At 32.6% G+C, this 17699-nt stretch overlaps 2 protein-coding genes across 6 annotated transcripts; one reads left to right on the forward strand and one right to left on the reverse strand.

The window, feature by feature from the left end:
- Positions 1 to 1849: 1849 nt before the first annotated feature.
- Positions 1850 to 10302, reverse strand: LOC143075220 (tubulin delta chain-like). 5 transcript variants are annotated; one of them, XM_076250573.1, is made up of 7 exons: positions 10197 to 10286; positions 7335 to 7410; positions 6780 to 7047; positions 6262 to 6384; positions 5258 to 5813; positions 3684 to 3848; positions 1850 to 2324 (listed from the first exon to the last, which is right to left on the reverse strand). In XM_076250573.1, the coding sequence occupies exons 3-7, from the start codon at positions 6882 to 6884 to the stop codon at positions 1921 to 1923; spliced, it is 1353 nt and encodes a 450-aa protein (XP_076106688.1). In that variant the 5' UTR covers positions 6885 to 7047; positions 7335 to 7410; positions 10197 to 10286; the 3' UTR covers positions 1850 to 1920. The 5 variants fall into 5 exon arrangements, with proteins under 5 accessions (XP_076106688.1, XP_076106686.1, XP_076106689.1 ...); XM_076250571.1 differs by lacking the exon at positions 7335 to 7410 and having other exon boundaries at positions 10197 to 10302; XM_076250574.1 differs by lacking the exons at positions 7335 to 7410; positions 10197 to 10286 and adding an exon at positions 10073 to 10099.
- On the forward strand, positions 10295 to 15472 carry LOC143075222 (uncharacterized). Its single transcript, XM_076250576.1, has 4 exons — positions 10295 to 10437; positions 10983 to 11110; positions 13136 to 13271; positions 15120 to 15472. Exons 1-4 carry the CDS (start codon positions 10366 to 10368, stop codon positions 15432 to 15434), a joined length of 651 nt encoding a protein of 216 aa, XP_076106691.1. The 5' UTR covers positions 10295 to 10365; the 3' UTR covers positions 15435 to 15472.
- The last annotated feature ends 2227 nt before the right edge of the window (positions 15473 to 17699 follow it).

Genomic DNA, 17699 nt, shown 5'->3' on the forward strand with positions numbered 1-17699 from the left:
GCGAGAAAATATTTTAAGAATATACAACACACAGAAAAAAAATGGTCGTTTCTGCATGGAGAATTGAATTTGATATCAAAGAATTCACAACTGGCTTCTTTTGGTTGATAAAACTCGATAGCTGACATGGTTTAAATTAAAGTAAGATCACCAATTTTCCGGTATCAAATAACTTGAAAAAAAGCAATAATGCATTGCCATATGACCATTTCAATTGATGGGTTAAACTTGCATTAAGTCATGTTCAGACCCTTTTACAGAAAATAAAGGAATATGGAGTAAATGTGCACGAAACCTAATCGCACACAAACTCAATGCATAAAAGAATAATAATGATCAATCATTTGGTCAAAGTTGCTGGAGGGTCTTCAACAATAAAATAATCATTAATACCGTAAAACAGGATCAAGATGGTCCCTAGTGTCGACTTAAGCAGTACTAGTATTTAAAGCATAATACTGCACTGTCTCTATATTTCAATCTCGTCATAAAAATTTCACCAAAGTCTAAGCACAATACAAGACTAAAACAGACAGACAGATCCGGTATTAATGATTATGAGAATTACGAAGTTTGCTTTGTCCTACATATTGGTCTTTTAATGTTGTCCATAAAACTTAAAACATAAAGTCTTAAATTACAATGAATCTATGTTTTTGCTTTCAGACCAGAATATTGTCGAAAAAAAGCTAAAAATTAATTGCGTTTCAATGTCAGAAAGAGTCCAGGAAACGCTCAGAATGCACGATTTTTCTCAGAGCTTCTGGGGTCCTTGAGCGGCCCCCCGTCCCCTCGTCAAATTTTTTTCGCCTCTCTCCGCTCGGCGATATATTTTGCCTCACTATTTGAAGAGGCTAGTTACGACCCTGGAAGGGCTGCAAATGGTGCCCATAGGAATGCCTAAAACCTGTTAAATAACTTTATTGATGAAACACAAATATGTTAAGAACAGAATTTATAGCTTATAGCTTTAGTTATCTCATCACATTATCAGTAAGGAATTAATTCAAGGTCACTGGACCTAAACTTAGGGTGAAGAACTTTAAAATAGTAAATGTTGTCAAACTGATAGTAATGCAACTTCAAAAAAATATCATTGATCTATCACAAGCAGTTCTTATCAAACTAGCTTAACATGCTTAAGCAAAAAACTTAACATTAAAAATTTCAATGTTAACAAGACTGTAAACAGGCCTTTTAGTTGAGATGTGGTAATGATATGCTTGTTTACTATTTTACACTTTTTGGTGCGAAAGGACTTAAAGCCTTTTAAAGCGTACCTTTCTGTATTGTTCATTGTTGAAGGCTGTACAGTAACCTATAGTTAATTCCAATCACATTATGTTGTCTCTAACAGATAAGAATCTCATTGTTAATCATAGCACATCCCCTTATTTTTATATAGCACACAGGAAGATAAATCAAGCTACCCAGAAAAAGTCCAAGCCAACCAGAACTGTAAATTCAGAAACTATTGGGAGGATTTTTATAAATGCAAATAATGCAACTTGGTGAGTGACAGATTAATAGGAACTTGCATTCTGATAATTGAAACAGAGACCTTTATACTGATTTTTTTGAAATTCACAATAGTTAAACTTGCATTTTTGTCCTTTCTTGATTAATTGCAATAACAAATGCACCCAATAATTTTTGAATCTACGGTATTTGATTCCAAATGCCAAGTTCTAGCAGAGATGCAGGAATGCCAATTTTAAATTTCTGGTTGACTTTGTTAGAATATACACACAACTTCCCACACTAGAGGTTTTAAAACATGTCGAGATATTTAAAACAAGGTGGTGGTCTAAAATAGAAAAAATGTTAATGCACTGAAAGAATCTAAATATAAATACAGCTTTAAAATAAAGTACTGCACAAAAGCAGTATGAAAATGATTTTATCTAAATAAACAAATGGTTACAAATTTTTATAATTGGCAATAACTTGTTCTAATGTTACAAAACTATCTACAAAATCTTCATCTACGAGTCCATGTTTATTATATTGATGTACATATCCTCTTGAAGAAAACATATTCCAAGCTTTTCCCACTGTGTAATCCATTTGTACAATCGGTGATTTACTATTGGACAATAAACAAGCAGATTTCTCATACTGATTAAACACTCTGGGTTGTGTCCCTTTTAATAAAGCGCCACCTGGTGGAACCCAAGGAGCATATAGCATTGAATCTTCAAAGGCAGTTGTATCTGCTGTGGTTACATCTTTTCCACGGAGCATTAAAAAGTTAGCAAGTGATTGGTTGTGTTTGGCTCCACCTCTAGGTGTTTCATCACCGACCCTGACCTGCCAATCAATTCCTACAAAACACAAACAAACAATAACACATGTAATTCATTTTCGCACATAGTTAAAACTGCCTGACATACTGGTGTCAATGAATTTTTTACTATAAATTCATTTAAATGTTGTTAATGATATCAGTCCTTTATCATTTGATTTATAATTAAGAATTGAATGCTTCTTTTCGTTAATTCATTTGGGTGTAAAAGCGTTGACCAAACTACATTTTGTATGAAGCACATTCTAAAATGTATACGCGCCCAATGCTTTTACATCCCTATGAAATTACTAAAAGAAGCATTCAATACTTATAATTACATTTTTTCGCAATGATCGTTAAAACACCATTACAATTAAGTGTTTCTTTTATTTACCTATGCACTTTATTGTGGAAACGAGTGTCATCATGAATCGTAACATTCATGATGACACTCGTTTCCACAATAAAGTGCATGAATGTTACGATTCATTTTGAAAGGATTGTTAATTTCAAAATGACTTGAGATTATTGTTAGCCAATCAAAATAACATATTAAAATGAAACATACATCTAATGTAATTATTGAGCTTTGAAAAAAACTTTTTTCTGTTAAAAAGATCATTAACATGTTGCTTGTAGTGTTTAAAGTATTGTGTCTTTTGAAATGTTACTTTGTTTCATCTGTTTCCCTGTGTTTTGTCTTATTCTGAACAGAATTTGCAGTATTCACAGAGGCTTCAATTGTAAAGTAATAAATGTATATCTATGGTATACCAGGGTTCTCACTATGGCGAGTCCATGAGTCAAGGACTCATGAAAATATGTCTGGACTCATCATTTTCAAAACTGGTGAGTCCAAAGATGCATCAAAATTGAAATATTTTGTATAAACTGAACACACATATCATCATTTTATAGCAATAGAATAAAAGAAATCTGAATTTAATGTTATTTCATTGCTCTTTTAGGTCATGGAGCCTTAAAATAATAAATCATATTGCAATAAAATATCGTCTTGCTGTTGGGACTCACCATGGACAAAAATGACGAGTCCCTGGACTCGCCTTCAAAAATCCTTACTGAAAACCTTGGTATATCTCTAATACTACAAGTCATTCAATCTTATCCCTTTTTCTGTAGTTTGAGACTCAATCTCATTATTCAAAAATGGTAGAATGTATCAGTTATATGTGGATTGCAAATACTTGCATCAATAATCTGACTGTTATGATATGTACTTGTAATCTATAAAAAAAAATATTTGCAAACAAATAATCATTTAAGGGCAATAACTCCTATAAGTTGTTAATAAAGTGAACAAAAACTTTTGTACTTTTGTATCTACGATGTTTGACAAACACCCACATTTTCTTTAAATCTAGTTTTAAATCTTTACCTTCCTCCATAGCAGCATCAGCTATCAACATCTGTCTGAGATGTTTCAGTAAGCCATGCCATTGGAATGAACTGAACTGTATAGATGATTCTGGCATCTGTGGGATGTTCTTCATTGTTAACAGTTTATAATCTGATACAGGGACCATGTGCTCCATTATCTCACCTGAAATGTAAATAAGAACAGTTTATAATCTGATACAGGAACCATGTGCTCCATTATCTCCCCTGAAATGTGAATAAGAACAGTTTATAATCTGATATAGGAACCATGTGCTCCATTATCTCCCCTGAAATGTAAATAAGAACAGTTTATAATCTGATATAGGAACCATGTGCTCCATTATCTCCCCTGAAATGTAAATAAGAATAGTTTATAATCTGATACAGGAACCATGTGCTCCATTATCTCCCCTGAAATGTAAATAAGAACAGTTTATAATCTGATACAGGAACCATGTGCTCCATTATCTCCCCTGAAATGTAAATAACAACAGTTTATAATCTGATACAGGAACCATGTGCTCCATTATCTCCCCTGAAATGTAAATAAGAATAGTTAATAATCTGATACAGGAACCATGTGCTCCATTATCTCCCCTGAAATGTAAAGAAGAACAGTTTATAATCTGATACAGGAACCATGTGCTCCATTATCTCCCCTGAAATGTAAATAAGAACAGTTTATAATCTGATACAGGGACCATGTGCTCCATTATCTCCCCTGAAATGTAAATAAGAACAGTTTATAATCTGATACAGGGACCATGTGCTCCATTATCTCCCCTGAAATGTAAATAAGAACAGTTTATAATCTGATACAGGAATCATGTGCTCCATTATCTCCCCTGAAATGTAAATAAGAACAGTTTATAATCTGATACAGGAATCATGTGCTCCATTATCTCCCCTGAAATGTAAATAAGAACAGTTTATAATCTGATACAGGAATCATGTGCTCCATTATCTCCCCTGAAATGTAAATAAAAACAGTTTATAATCTGATACAGGAATCATGTGCTCCATTATCTCCCCTGAAATGTAAATAAAAACAGTTTATAATCTAATACAGGAACCATGTGCTCCATTATCTCCCCTGAAATGTAAATAAGAACAGTTTATAATCTGATACAGGAATCATGTGCTCCATTATCTCCCCTGAAATGTAAATAAGAACAGTTTATAATCTGATACAGGAACCATGTGCTCCATTATCTCATCTAAAATGTAAATGAACAATATGGAAAAGAAAAATTCTCATAGATAAATGCCATGTAATTAAATATCCAAGGTGCATCTTGTGCAGCAGACATTGCTTACCCTTCCAAACATCTGAATTGACCCCTAGTTTGTTTTTAGTGGGATTCATGTAATTCAATATTTAATTTTCTGTGTGATTCTATGTTTGTCTGTCATTGATGTTTTTTTGTCATAGCGTCTGTTTTAATGGGAACTATGATTTTTTTTCACCTCTTAGTTATCTTCTCTTTTCCAACTTATCCTTGAATTCTGTATAAACCTTTATAAACCGCTTATTTTGTTAAAATTCAGCTAACTATTACATTAGATTATTACCTATTGAGTTTGAACATGTGAATCCTGGGTATTTATGTAGTGTTCCTGGTGACAAAATACTCAAAAGTTTATGGCAAATGACCTTGTTGATGTCCTTGAAGGAAATCTTCTTTATATTTAACAACTGAGAACAAATCTTATGTAAATGGTCATTCTGCATTACAATAACAGCATCTACAGTTCTGTAGAGATGGGATAAAGTCAATATAGCATTGTAATTCTGCACGATTACCTCCCCTGTATTGTATGGCCACACCACTTGATTAAGAATGAATGCATGAGGAAACTCATCACGAAGACATTCTGTGATATAAGCACCAACACCTGACCCTGTTCCTCCTGCCAGACTCATCAAAGACAAAAATCCACCAAGGTTATCACATTTTTCAGCTTCTTTCTGGACCATTTCAATGACTTGGTCTTTAGCTTTTGGTCCATGTATACAGAAACCATGTGCCCAGTTGTTCCCTGATCCACGCTGTTGACTCAATTGCTGTTTTTCAGGATATTGCCATTTTCCTGATTTTTTGGCATCCATACAAGTCTGGGCAATAACCTGTGAAATAAGAAAATTTGTAACTTAGCAAATAATTGATTAACTTATGTAGTTGACTATGTCGTATGTGTTTTACTAATTGTTGAAGGTTGAACGGTGACCTGTAGTTGTTGATTTGTATAACATTTGGTCTCTAGTAGAGAGCTATATCATTTCCAATCATAACACATAGTCTCATATACATTTTTATATCAATTAAATACAAGCAGTAGTTAGCAGATATTGAAAAACATGCACAGTTACAAGAGTTCGTGGTTTCCTTAGTTAATAATTTTAATACTATACTAAATTTTGTTTTTTAAATTGACTGTTTTCTGTAAAGTCTAAAGCTTTAATTGTCTACTTAAAAAAACCATTTCCTTTCTTTCTGTAAATTAGAATCCAAGAATAATAGTACTTCAAAAGTATTACAAAGCATGTAAAGTAGTTGGGAATAATCATTACCAACCTTAGGTTCCATATCAACCATAACAGCTCTAGCTCTAGGTAGCTGATTTTCCGATCGGCCATCTTGGTAGAAAAATGTTGATAGCACATCATTAATGTATTCCTCATTTCTGTTTGGTGGAACCTAAAATAGAGTAATAAACATTTCATATAAGTAATCTTTGTGACAAAATATTTATTGCTGAATTAATGAATACTAGATGTGTGTATATCACTATTCTGGACTCATTATTATAAATCTGGCAAGACAAACTTACATCAAAATTCAACGGTTCTCATTTCAAAAGATGATTTCCTTTTTTCTCTTTTTATTTTGATGAGTTAGCATTTTCCTTTAGTACATGTACCTTTTGAACTATATCATGTATATAGAGACATCTGGCAAAAAAAACATCAAATCTCTTGATTTGCGTAGAAATAATTCAAAGCAATTTTCAGAGAAACTTGGACATGCCTTATGATAAATAGCCTTTTAAGCAAAATTATCAAATGTGTATATAAATTGTACACTACACTTACCATAGTATTTATAGGTTTCATGTGAACATCGTCCATAAGAGACTGGAACATCTGACCTCCGATCTGGTTCCCACATTGTCCTAACTGTAGTGTTATAATAGACATCTTTCTACTTCTAGTAATACATTAACAATCAGCCATGGTCTTATTTCTCATTTTACAATATTGAAGTGTTTTCTACATTGATCACACCAAGGTAGCTCTTATTGCTTGATGTCACAGTTTGCTGAAAAAATCTTCCTTATACAACATATATTGTTATTTTCATCTGCAAAAAAAATAAAACAACTAATGTTGTCTCATGGAGGACTTTGTAAAACTTAATTTAAATCATAAACATATAGAAAGAATTAAAACTGACAAAAAAAATCTACTAGCATCGAAATATAAAATTCTATTAAATATGTATTAGCAGACATGATAATTTAGGAAAAAGTTATTGTTTTCATTAACAATTATAGCTTACTTTACACATGTTACAGTTAATTTTCCTTCATCTAGAGAAGATATCAAATAAACAAATGTTGATAAAATTCTGCATATTGTAACACTTACTAGACAAACCTGACAAGGTTTGTGTCCTGGTTGTTTTTATGCATCAGTTTTAGTCATACATGAAACAGTACAGTCCCTGTGTATAAAACATTATACAAAATGTATGTCTTTTCACTTCTGCATTAAAAGCATATGCTTTCTGGAGACAAATAATACCAAGAGTTTAATACATTTGTATCTCGAAATGCAAATTAAAATCAGCTCTCAAACTTGACCCACAAGCATAGGCGGATCCAGGGGGCTCTAGCGGTCCGGGGCCATAAATATTGGGAAAAATTTGGTTGATTATATAGGAAATCACTGTAGCATGACAGGTGCGTGCCCCCTTAGGTCAGTCAGTGGCCCCCCTCTTATGAAAAGTTCTGGATCCTCCACTGAAAAGAACAAGTACACTCTCTCTCTGATTTATAGAACTGAATATAAAGATTGAACTGCACATACAAATATGTCTTTATATAGCATGCTAATTAAACACATAATTTAAATGGACATGTCACCACCAAATGTAGGCAAGCCATTGTCATGATTGTAATATAAACAAATATATATGTGTTATTATATGAATAAGTATTAAATAATGATAAGATATAGAAAGATTAGTTGTCAAATTCATGTACACCAATTCAATTCCATTTATCATATTTGATTTTTTAACATAAAATGCATTTATAAAACATATCATATCCAAATTACTTAAAAGTCTAAAATAAACAATTAACAATGCATGGACTCTAAAAATAAATTATGAAAATATGTATCAGCAGATTTACATCATCAAAATCTTTATAAATATTATATATATACATGATATATATATTACAATTGAAATATTATCTACCCGTAAAGTTCACTAATTTACAGATTTCCCAGTGACTATGGTGATCTTAACAATGAGATTTCTCATTTGAACTTGGGACACAGTCAGAGCTCAGACATAAATAAGTCTGAATCTGCTTTTGACTCATAAAGGTTTAGTCCTATAATATAAGACTCTGAAGGTTCATATCATTTACATTCAATGTTTTTTATTGGATATTTTTTTTTTACTATCAATGTTGAACTCTGAGGTTCAACATTGATAGTAAAAACAAACATATCGGATAAAAAACGTTGAATGTAAATGATATGAACCTTCAGAGTCTTATATTATAGGACTAATAAAGGTCTAAATTTGTAAGTTTTAGGATTTGTCTCCCTTTAAGGTAGCACAATACAAAGATTTTTCATCCCCAATCAGACATCTTTAAACTGATGTAATTCCACACATCTTTCTTTAAATTTTATAAATGAGGTACCAAAAGAAAGAAGAAGGACCAATCTTTCAAATTGTGATAATTTCATTATGACATAATTATTACATCATTAATTGTTATGTAATTAGTTGCCATATTGTGATGTCTATATATACTTGAATGAATTTAGCTTCTTTGTTATTCATAGCATCCCAAAATATTTTATAGATTCGTGCACAACACAGTTTGACCTCCAAAACTGTGTCTCAGATTTTTCCTATTGTATTTCATTCTCTCATAAATCTTCAATGAAGTTTGCAACATCAATTCATAAGAGACCAATAAATTCAATTGGGTATAAAATTTGTTCTATTGATGTTTTTGGAAATCTGAGACACAGTTTTGGAGGTCAAGCTGTGTTGTACAGGAATATATAAAATATTTTGGGATGCTATGAAGAACAAAGAAGCTAAATTCATTAAAGTGTGGACATCACAATATAGCAACTAATTACATAATAATTAATTATGTAATAATTATGTCATAATGAAATTATCACAATTTGAAAGATTAATCTTTCTTCTTTCTTTTGGTACCTCATTTATAAATTTAAAATGTAAAGAAAGATGAAAGGAATTACATCAGTTTAAAGTTTTTATAATTGGTACATGTTTTTGCTTTAAGTCAAAAACAACAAGAATTTGTCCCTTAATCATGGATGCCCCATCAGCACTATCATTTTCTTTGTTTAATTGACCGTAGAAATGGGGGAAAATCTATAATTTGGCTTTAAAATTAGAAAAATCATATCATAGGGAACATGTGTACTAAGTTTACCTCGACCAAAAACTTTAACCTAAAGCGGGACAGATGGACGAACAGACGGACAAACAAAAGAACAGAGGGACGCACAGACCAGAAAATGGGGCATAAAATCGACTTGTTTATGTCTGTCAGCTCTGACTGAGAAACCTGTGGGAAAGAATGTTAAGTGCATGCACTGTGAGATAAATAGCAATAAATATAACTGATTGATTGTTACAGAACCCAATACGGCAGAAAAGGAAAGGGGGTGGGGGTTCTTCAAATTAGGCCGTTAGTTCTTTCGTTTGAATTGTTTTACACCCCTGTCATTTCACAATAAATTTTGCTTAAGCCTGTTACTACTGGGGTCCATAATGGGTCTCATTTGGGTCTAAGCAAGACACGGAATTGACGATTTTTAGTACGCGAGACACGTGAAAGTCAAATTATTGTGCCTTGAAAACAGGAAATGAAGTCTAGCAGGACATGGGAAATTACCAAAAAAATGAGAATTGCTTACGTTCATAGTGTAAGTGGATGCGGGAATCTGATAAAACAGTAAGCGGGATCCGTGATCAGAATCCCCAAATGAGAGACCCCCTCCATAAGCAATTCTATAAACACTTTGTAATATTTTCTAATCATTATATATAAGGAATTCTCAAAAATATGTGAATTAGTTATAACTGTTGACATGCCAACCTGAAGTGTACACCTTTGCCTTTGTTGCTGTTGATGGCAAACACATAAACTAGGTATAAATCATAAAGGTACATATTTAAGCTAGAACCATTTCATAAAGCTTGAAAATTTAGTCTTGTTATACCCTCTTTTTCTTCTTCTTTCTTCTATATCTTCCTCCAATAGTTGGAGTACACCAACATTACTTTAAAAGGATGGTTAATCCTCATAAAAATTTATCTGGGTTAATCAAATGTTTGAAAGAAAGGGCTCTTTAAAATAGGAAGCGTCAATACGACGTCGATTTATCCAACATGGCGGCCTCCATGCGATCTAAAATTTGTCCTCTGAAAAACTTGACTTTGCAGTCTTTCAATCAATACAAGGTATGTAGAGTGTGCTTGCAAATGAGAAAAAAATAACAAGCTATAGGGTTGAATATAATTCCTTCAGTGGAACTTTTTCATTAACCTTATTATCACAAGAAAATGACAAATTTATATGGCCATGTTTACATCACAAAATTTACTCTGACACTTTTAAAAATAGAATGAGAACACTGGGGACAATGTCATGTTTGGCATTCAGTGGCTGATCCAGGGGGAAGGTTCCTGGGATTGGAACCCCCTTTTTTTAACGATCAATGCATTTGAATATAGTCGGAACACCCCCTTTTTTTGTCTTGGGTTGGGACCCCCCTTTTTTTTTAGAATGGCTGGATCCGCCCCTGGCATTGAAGGATGAGTTTAACCTGTGAAAGAGACAAAGACAGTAAATAAATAACTTCATGACCGTGCTGGGCTTCACCAATGTCACAAATTGCAACTTTTATTTCTTTTTGTGTACAAAAATTATGCAGCTGCAGTCAATATTTCTGATGTCAAAGTTTTCATTTCTTGATTGTAATGATAACAATACTGATCTTTTGCAGATATTTGTCAGGACAGGATTTTTTGACAGATTTCGAGGTAAAGACTCATTTGAAGAGGAGCTAAAGAGAGAACAGAAGGAGGATAGAATAACATTCAAAGAAAGATTCCAGGGACTGAAGAAAAGATCGTAAGGAAATTCAAAATAAAAGGAGATCATATATACATGTATGAAGTATTTGTCTGTGATACAGCAACCCAACAACACAAATTATCAAGGAAAGTCATCAACAATAGACCGTTATGAATTAAGGGAGATGTGTGGTACACATAAAATAGATAGCAACCCACATAATATCCAGCAACTCAAGAGGGAAATAAATCTTCAAAAATTATCAATAGACTTGTGTCTATCCAAAATATTAACGTTAACCCATTTAACTTTCTGATGATAAAAACTTTTACTGAAACCACTGGGTCATTTCGCCACAGTGGTAAAAATGGTGATACATGTACAATGTATGTCAAGTTTTTAATTGTCCAAAGTCTAAAGGTACAACACATAATTCTCAAAATAAATAAAAGATAGTGAGATGTGATGAGAAAGCTACTCATTGACTTAGGCCTAAAAAAAATAATGTTGTGTTTCCGATCACCCCCTTGAAATTTTGAAGGGACGGTAGGTAGGGATTTTTTTTTTTTTTTTTTTTATATAAAAATACCCCCGATAAAAAAAACTAAGTCCAAACCTAAAAAAAATTTGGGCAGCACTTCCCCATGGAAATAAGCTTTTTTTTAAACCCAATTCCCCTATTTCAGGACCAAAAGTTTGGGATTGTCAGAGAAAGAAATTGAGAAGATGTGGGGCAGATTCATTTATAGGAACATGAACCAAACATCATCCCAAACCTACAGATAGACAAATATAATATTATATACACTGTACCTGGCAGGACACTTTCTTTTGGCAAAGCATCTGTGGCTTTTCATCAGAATGTCTAAAGCGTTGATTGGCTGACCAGTTTCAGATGGATTGATATCAGATTCATTTTGAAGAAGTGTCTGGCATGAAAATTTGATAAACTTAATTCCAAAAGATTGCATTGTTCCAACAGTTGTGTTATTGTCATCAATCTCGGTCCAGTCATTTTTGCCGGTGGCCGAGCACAAAATTTGTGTTGCGTATTTTTTTTCCATCGATGTTAGACATTGGATGAATTTCATTGCTAATGTCAAAAAAGGTGTTACTTTCTGTAAAATTTTGAAATATTTTTTTCTCTGCGAAATGGTCACACTTTCCGCGTTGAACATTGGATAGGACGCGTTGTGTTGCCATGTTCAAACACTGACAAACGAAAATAACTACTGCGCATGCTCCCGCATATATAATTAGCCAAGAAGATTCCACTTTCCAGTACATTCTAAAAATAAGCCTCAAGTTTAAAATTAGCGTTGTTTTCTTTTGGGGCGATAAAAAGATCGAGGGACTTAGATTTTTTTTTCAGAAAAAAAGGTCGGTAGGTATACAAATTATTTTTTTTCCCACATCAGCTTTAAAAACTTTTGAATCGGGGGTCTGAAGGACGGTTGGTCGGGTGACCGGAAACACAACATTATTTTTTTTAGGCCTTACAAAAATGTAGACCTGTATATAACTAATATGAGGCAGGCATTACCTGTGAAAGGGGACTAAGTCTATATGATTTATTTTTTAAATTCAAACATATTTTTATTTCAAGACGGAAATACCGTAATGTCCGATTTTGGTTCTGTTGTTAGAGATTTTACTTGTGGCGTTATTTAAGTTATGACATTATGTTCAATGTAAACTAAGAAACGCAATGCATCAGGTAACGTTAATTCAAACGTAAAAGACAAAGAATTATTAAAAATGAAATATTGGTATTGTGTTCCTTGAGTTCCTATATTTTACTAGACTTTTCAAAGTCTCACGACAACGAGACTGGAAGAAGGAAGTTGTTTTCTGCATTCTGCGCAAATGCGGGAATTACAAAAAGGGACAACAAAAAATTTGAACGATTTTGAATTCATTTTTACAAAGAAAATTTCTGGAAATTTTCCCGATTTAAAAAAAATAAAATTTTCATTGATTTTTCTACTGTCATGACTGTAATAGGAGACTTCGTCCCCATATTAACTTATAAATGATTAATTTGACTATCCTATCTTGTGATACAGTGTATTTTAATTTTAGTGGTATACAGACAGTGAGAGGTTATAAACCTGACAAAGATGTAGAACAGAAAATACAAACTATAACTAATGATCTCTATGGTAACAGTGACAACTGGTTATCTACTCAACTAGAAGATAGAACTCAAAAATTTAAGGTAAGATATTTACATTTCATGATTTGGCTGGGTCATGTGACCTTAAGTGTCATTAGATATATCACTATCATATTTGTTGTCTTTTTAACTCACCTGGCCCGAAGGGGCAAGTGAGCTTTTCCCATCACTTGGCGTCCGTCGTCGTCCTGTGTTAACTTTTACAAAAATCTTCTCCTCTGAAACTAATGGGCCAAATTAAACCAAACTTGGCCACAATCATCATTGGGGTATCTAGTTTAAAAAATGTGTCCGGTGACCCAGCCAACCAACCAAAATGGCCACCATGGCTAAAAATAGAACATAGGGGTAAAATGCAGTTTTTGGCTTATAACTTAAAAACCAAAGCATTTAGAGCAAATCTGACATGGGGGTAAAATTATTTATCAGGTCAAGATCTATCTACCCTAAAATTTTCAGATGAATCTGACAACCTGTTGTTGGGTTGCTGCCCCTGAATTGGTAATTTTAAGGAAATTTTGCTGTTTTTGGTTATTATCTTGTATATTATTATAGATAAAGATAAACTGTAAACAGCAATAATGTTCAGCAAAGTAAGATTTACAAATAAGTCAACATGACTGAAATGGTCAGTTGACCCATATAGGAGTTATTGCCCTTTATAGTCAATTTTTAACCATTTTTCGTAAATCTTAGTAATCTTTTACAAAAATCTTCTCCTCTGAAACTACTGGACCAAATTTATCCAAACTTGGCCACAATTATCTTTGAGGTATCTAGTTTAAAAACCCGTTGTTGGGTTGCTGCCCCTGAATTGGTAATTTTAAGGAAATTTTGCTGTTTTTGGTTATTATCTTGTATATTATTATAGATAAAGATAAACTGTAAACAGCAATAATGTTCAGCAAAGTAAGATTTACAAATAAGTCAACATGACTGAAATGGTCAGTTGACCCATATAGGAGTTATTGCCCTTTATAGTCAATTTTTAACCATTTTTCGTAAATCTTAGTAATCTTTTACAAAAATCTTCTCCTCTGAAACTACTGGACCAAATTTATCCAAACTTGGCCACAATTATCTTTGAGGTATCTAGTTTAAAAACCCGTTGTTGGGTTGCTGCCCCTGAATTGGTAATTTTAAGGAAATTTTGCTGTTTTTGGTTATTGTCTTGAATATTATTATAGATAGAGATAAACTGTAAACAGCAATAATGTTCAGCAAAGTAAGATTTACAAATAAGTCAAACATGACCAAAATGGTCAATTGACCCCCTAAGGAGTTATTGTCCTTTATAGTCAATTTTCAACAATTTTTATAAAATTTGTAAATTTTTACTAACAATTTTCACTGAAACTACTGGGCCAAGTTCATTATAGATAGAGATAATTGTAAGCAGCAAGGATGTTCAGTAAAGTAAGATGTACAAACACATCACCATCACCAAAATACAATTTTGACTTTGTCATGAATCCATCTGCTTCCTTTGTTTAATAGTCCCATAGACCAAGGTGAGTGACACAGGCTCTTTAGAGCCTCTAGTTAATCTTGTTTTCCTCTTAATCGTGAGGCTGAAGTAGCCCTGATGTGACAGGAATAATACGAAATAAGATTTCAACTGTAAAAACTTCATACAATTACATTTTGAGAATGCTCTCCAAGATATTCATTCAATTTCAGTGTTTTGCCTTTTTACCTCCCTAGAATTGCTGAAATGCCAGGCAGTATATATCAACACAAAAAAAAATATGTAAATTTAATAACTAAATATCAGTCATATATATATATATATATATGTCAATCATGTTTTAAAATTACACTGTGATAAGTTCAGAAATTATGAGATTAAAATGGTCTATGTATTTAATGATGTTCTTAATTTTTTTCCAGTTTCTTACTAAATGCCAGACAGAATTTGATCACATGGTAACAAATATGGATTTGAATTCAATGAACACTGTTGAAGATGTAGTGAACTACTTTAAAACTGAGGTCAAGGACTCTTGTGCCTATGAAGATATTTCAAAACTGGATTTACCTAAGAATTTACACATGAACATGGAATATTCAAATGTGTTATTACACTCTGATCTTGAAGATTCAAATGATGGATACCAGCACTACAAAAAGGATGAGAAAAATATTAAATATCGTCGAAAATATAAGGCACAAATTGACAAAGAGTTAGAAGTATTACAACATTGATAATCTGTTCCAATAAATTTAATTGTGAAAAATAGCAACCGATGAGTCTCTTTATTGGTATTTGGTAATTCAGCATTTATATAAGGGCCTGGATTGGGTAAACAAAATACTAAGACAATAATGGGTCAATACTACACATAAATGAAACAAACAAGCATTCTGTGAGTATTGCATGGCAATACATAGTCCCCTACTGCTAAAAAATTCATTGTATTGGAACAAAATTCTAACTTGATCTATAATTTGTCATCTGGTCATGGTGTAAACTATATACATGTAATAAATATCAAGTCAATATCTTCAAGCATGACGAAAAAAGTGTTGAAAAATTGATTATTTAAGTTATTTAAGTGAATTTTCTACATGTTTAAGTCCAATGACTAAAACTGCACAAAATCATCAGACCAGAACAAAATTCAAGCTTGAACTAACTGGTCATGATTAAACTATATACAAATTATCAAATCAATATTTCAAAACATGACAGACAGACAGACCGACAGATGGACAGACAGACAGAAAGACAGACAGAGGTATATTTCATTTAAATAATCCATGAATAGATTTTGGGACACCAGGGGTTAAAAAATCCACTAGCCCGACGCCCGGGACTACAGCATTTAGGCCTCCGGCAACCAAAACTTGTAACCCAATATGCCCGACTGACTAGTAACAAAAAATTCTTGGCGTTTCCAAAATAGAAAGTGGAATATCCCCTCATCACTATTCTATCTTAGCCAATCAGATTCGACTACGTCATCCCGGATTCCCAGAATTTGAACTGATTTTGTACAAGTTTTAAAATAGAACAAATATTATAACTCGGGGTGGATCCCGTACTTTCAATATCGATTTGTCAGTACAGGGGGTTGTACATTGCTTATGCAACCAGAGAAATATAATGTAACCGGATTGTACCTCCTTTTGAATAATTTATTGCAATATAAATGTGAATCCCTTTTGACAGCAGAAACCTGACTTTTGTCAGATATAAATTTGTAACATGTGCACATGTTATGGACGCTATTTTGTTTTTGTTTACAAACTGTGAAGAAGCCCCCAGAACCATGACCTAAACATTAACAGTCTTCAGAAAACTTAAACTTGATGCAATAATATTTCATCAATCATGATTATCTTCACTGATTTAATGAATTCGATTTTTAAAGAAATAAAATTTATAACAAATACAATTTCAGTTTAGAGACTGTGCTCAGTTTGTAATCTATTTATAGCCCACAATTAGCTTACCTATGATAAATGTAAATATGGATATTATTGTACTTCGTTTATAAAACAATTACAAAAGACACAAACTATGAATGGTGATATTTACATGTATCCAGATAAATATTTGAGGTCATCTGATTTATTTTAATAAATAGAATTTTTAAACTGAAAACAAATATGAGCATTACATATAACCAGCTTATAATTCTTTTACACAAACGTGATGATGTATCTGATAAAAATCACTCCAATCTTTTTATATAACCATGTATAGCAGTGGTCAAGACTTGTACCATCTCGGGATTTGTTCAACTCATTATTACAGAATAGTAAATAAATATTCAATTGTCGATTAATTGAATATATCTGATAATGGGATAGTTTTTTGCTGACAAAAGTTTTGGGCATCCAATTTGCAAAAATCTACTGTACAATGGATAAAAATTGTTAAGTTTATAGAATTCATTTAATTGTAGCAAACTCTGAATTTGTAAGGCATACTCGGGTTAGCAGGTCAGTTTTGTTGGGCTACTAGTTCTTCCATCAGGGCTAGTAAAATCCTGATACCAATTAGCCCTGGGCTAGTGAGCTATAACAAAATTTTTTAACCCCTGGACACTTTTTTTCACAGTTGTCATTACTGACATTTCTGATTTATAATCCTACATTTGTTAAAAGATGAACTTATTGTGCAATGTCTTCAAAAAGAGGGGCAAAAAATACCAAAAGGACAATCAAACTCCTAGATTGAAAACAAACTGACAAGGCCATGGCTAAAAAAGAAAAACAGACAAATAAAAGTACACATTGACAAGACAACATAGAATACTAATTATATAAGGACTTAGCAACATGAACCCCAACTAAAACTGGGAGTTCTATATCCACTTCTGTAAGATAACGTGTAACTAGATCTAAAAATTCCAATTTTATGTTTGTTAACCATAGAGATCTATTTTCTGTTGGATGAAATAAGATATTGTCCTACCTTGTTTTATAATGTTTCCATCATCAATGTTATGCAACTTATAATCA

The sequence above is a fragment of the Mytilus galloprovincialis genome, chromosome 5, assembly GCF_965363235.1.
Source record: "Mytilus galloprovincialis chromosome 5, xbMytGall1.hap1.1, whole genome shotgun sequence".
NCBI classification, from domain to species: Eukaryota; Metazoa; Mollusca; class Bivalvia; order Mytilida; family Mytilidae; genus Mytilus; species Mytilus galloprovincialis.

Bases quoted from the DNA above. Each gene is read 5' to 3' on its own strand.
- LOC143075220 (XM_076250571.1), bottom strand. From the start codon at position 6,884: ATGTCTATTATAACACTACAGTTAGGACAATGTGGGAACCAGATCGGA. The intron at 6,385-6,779 runs GTAAGTGTAGTG...ACTCTATTTTAG, and splicing joins TGAAACCTATAAATACTATG to GTTCCACCAAACAGAAATGA. The intron at 5,814-6,261 runs GTTGGTAATGAT...CTTATTTCACAG, and splicing joins TGGTTGATATGGAACCTAAG to GTTATTGCCCAGACTTGTAT.
- LOC143075222 (XM_076250576.1), top strand. From the start codon at position 10,366: ATGGCGGCCTCCATGCGATCTAAAATTTGTCCTCTGAAAAACTTGACT. The intron at 10,438-10,982 runs GTATGTAGAGTG...GATCTTTTGCAG, and splicing joins AGTCTTTCAATCAATACAAG to ATATTTGTCAGGACAGGATT. The intron at 13,272-15,119 runs GTAAGATATTTA...ATTTTTTTCCAG, and splicing joins ATAGAACTCAAAAATTTAAG to TTTCTTACTAAATGCCAGAC.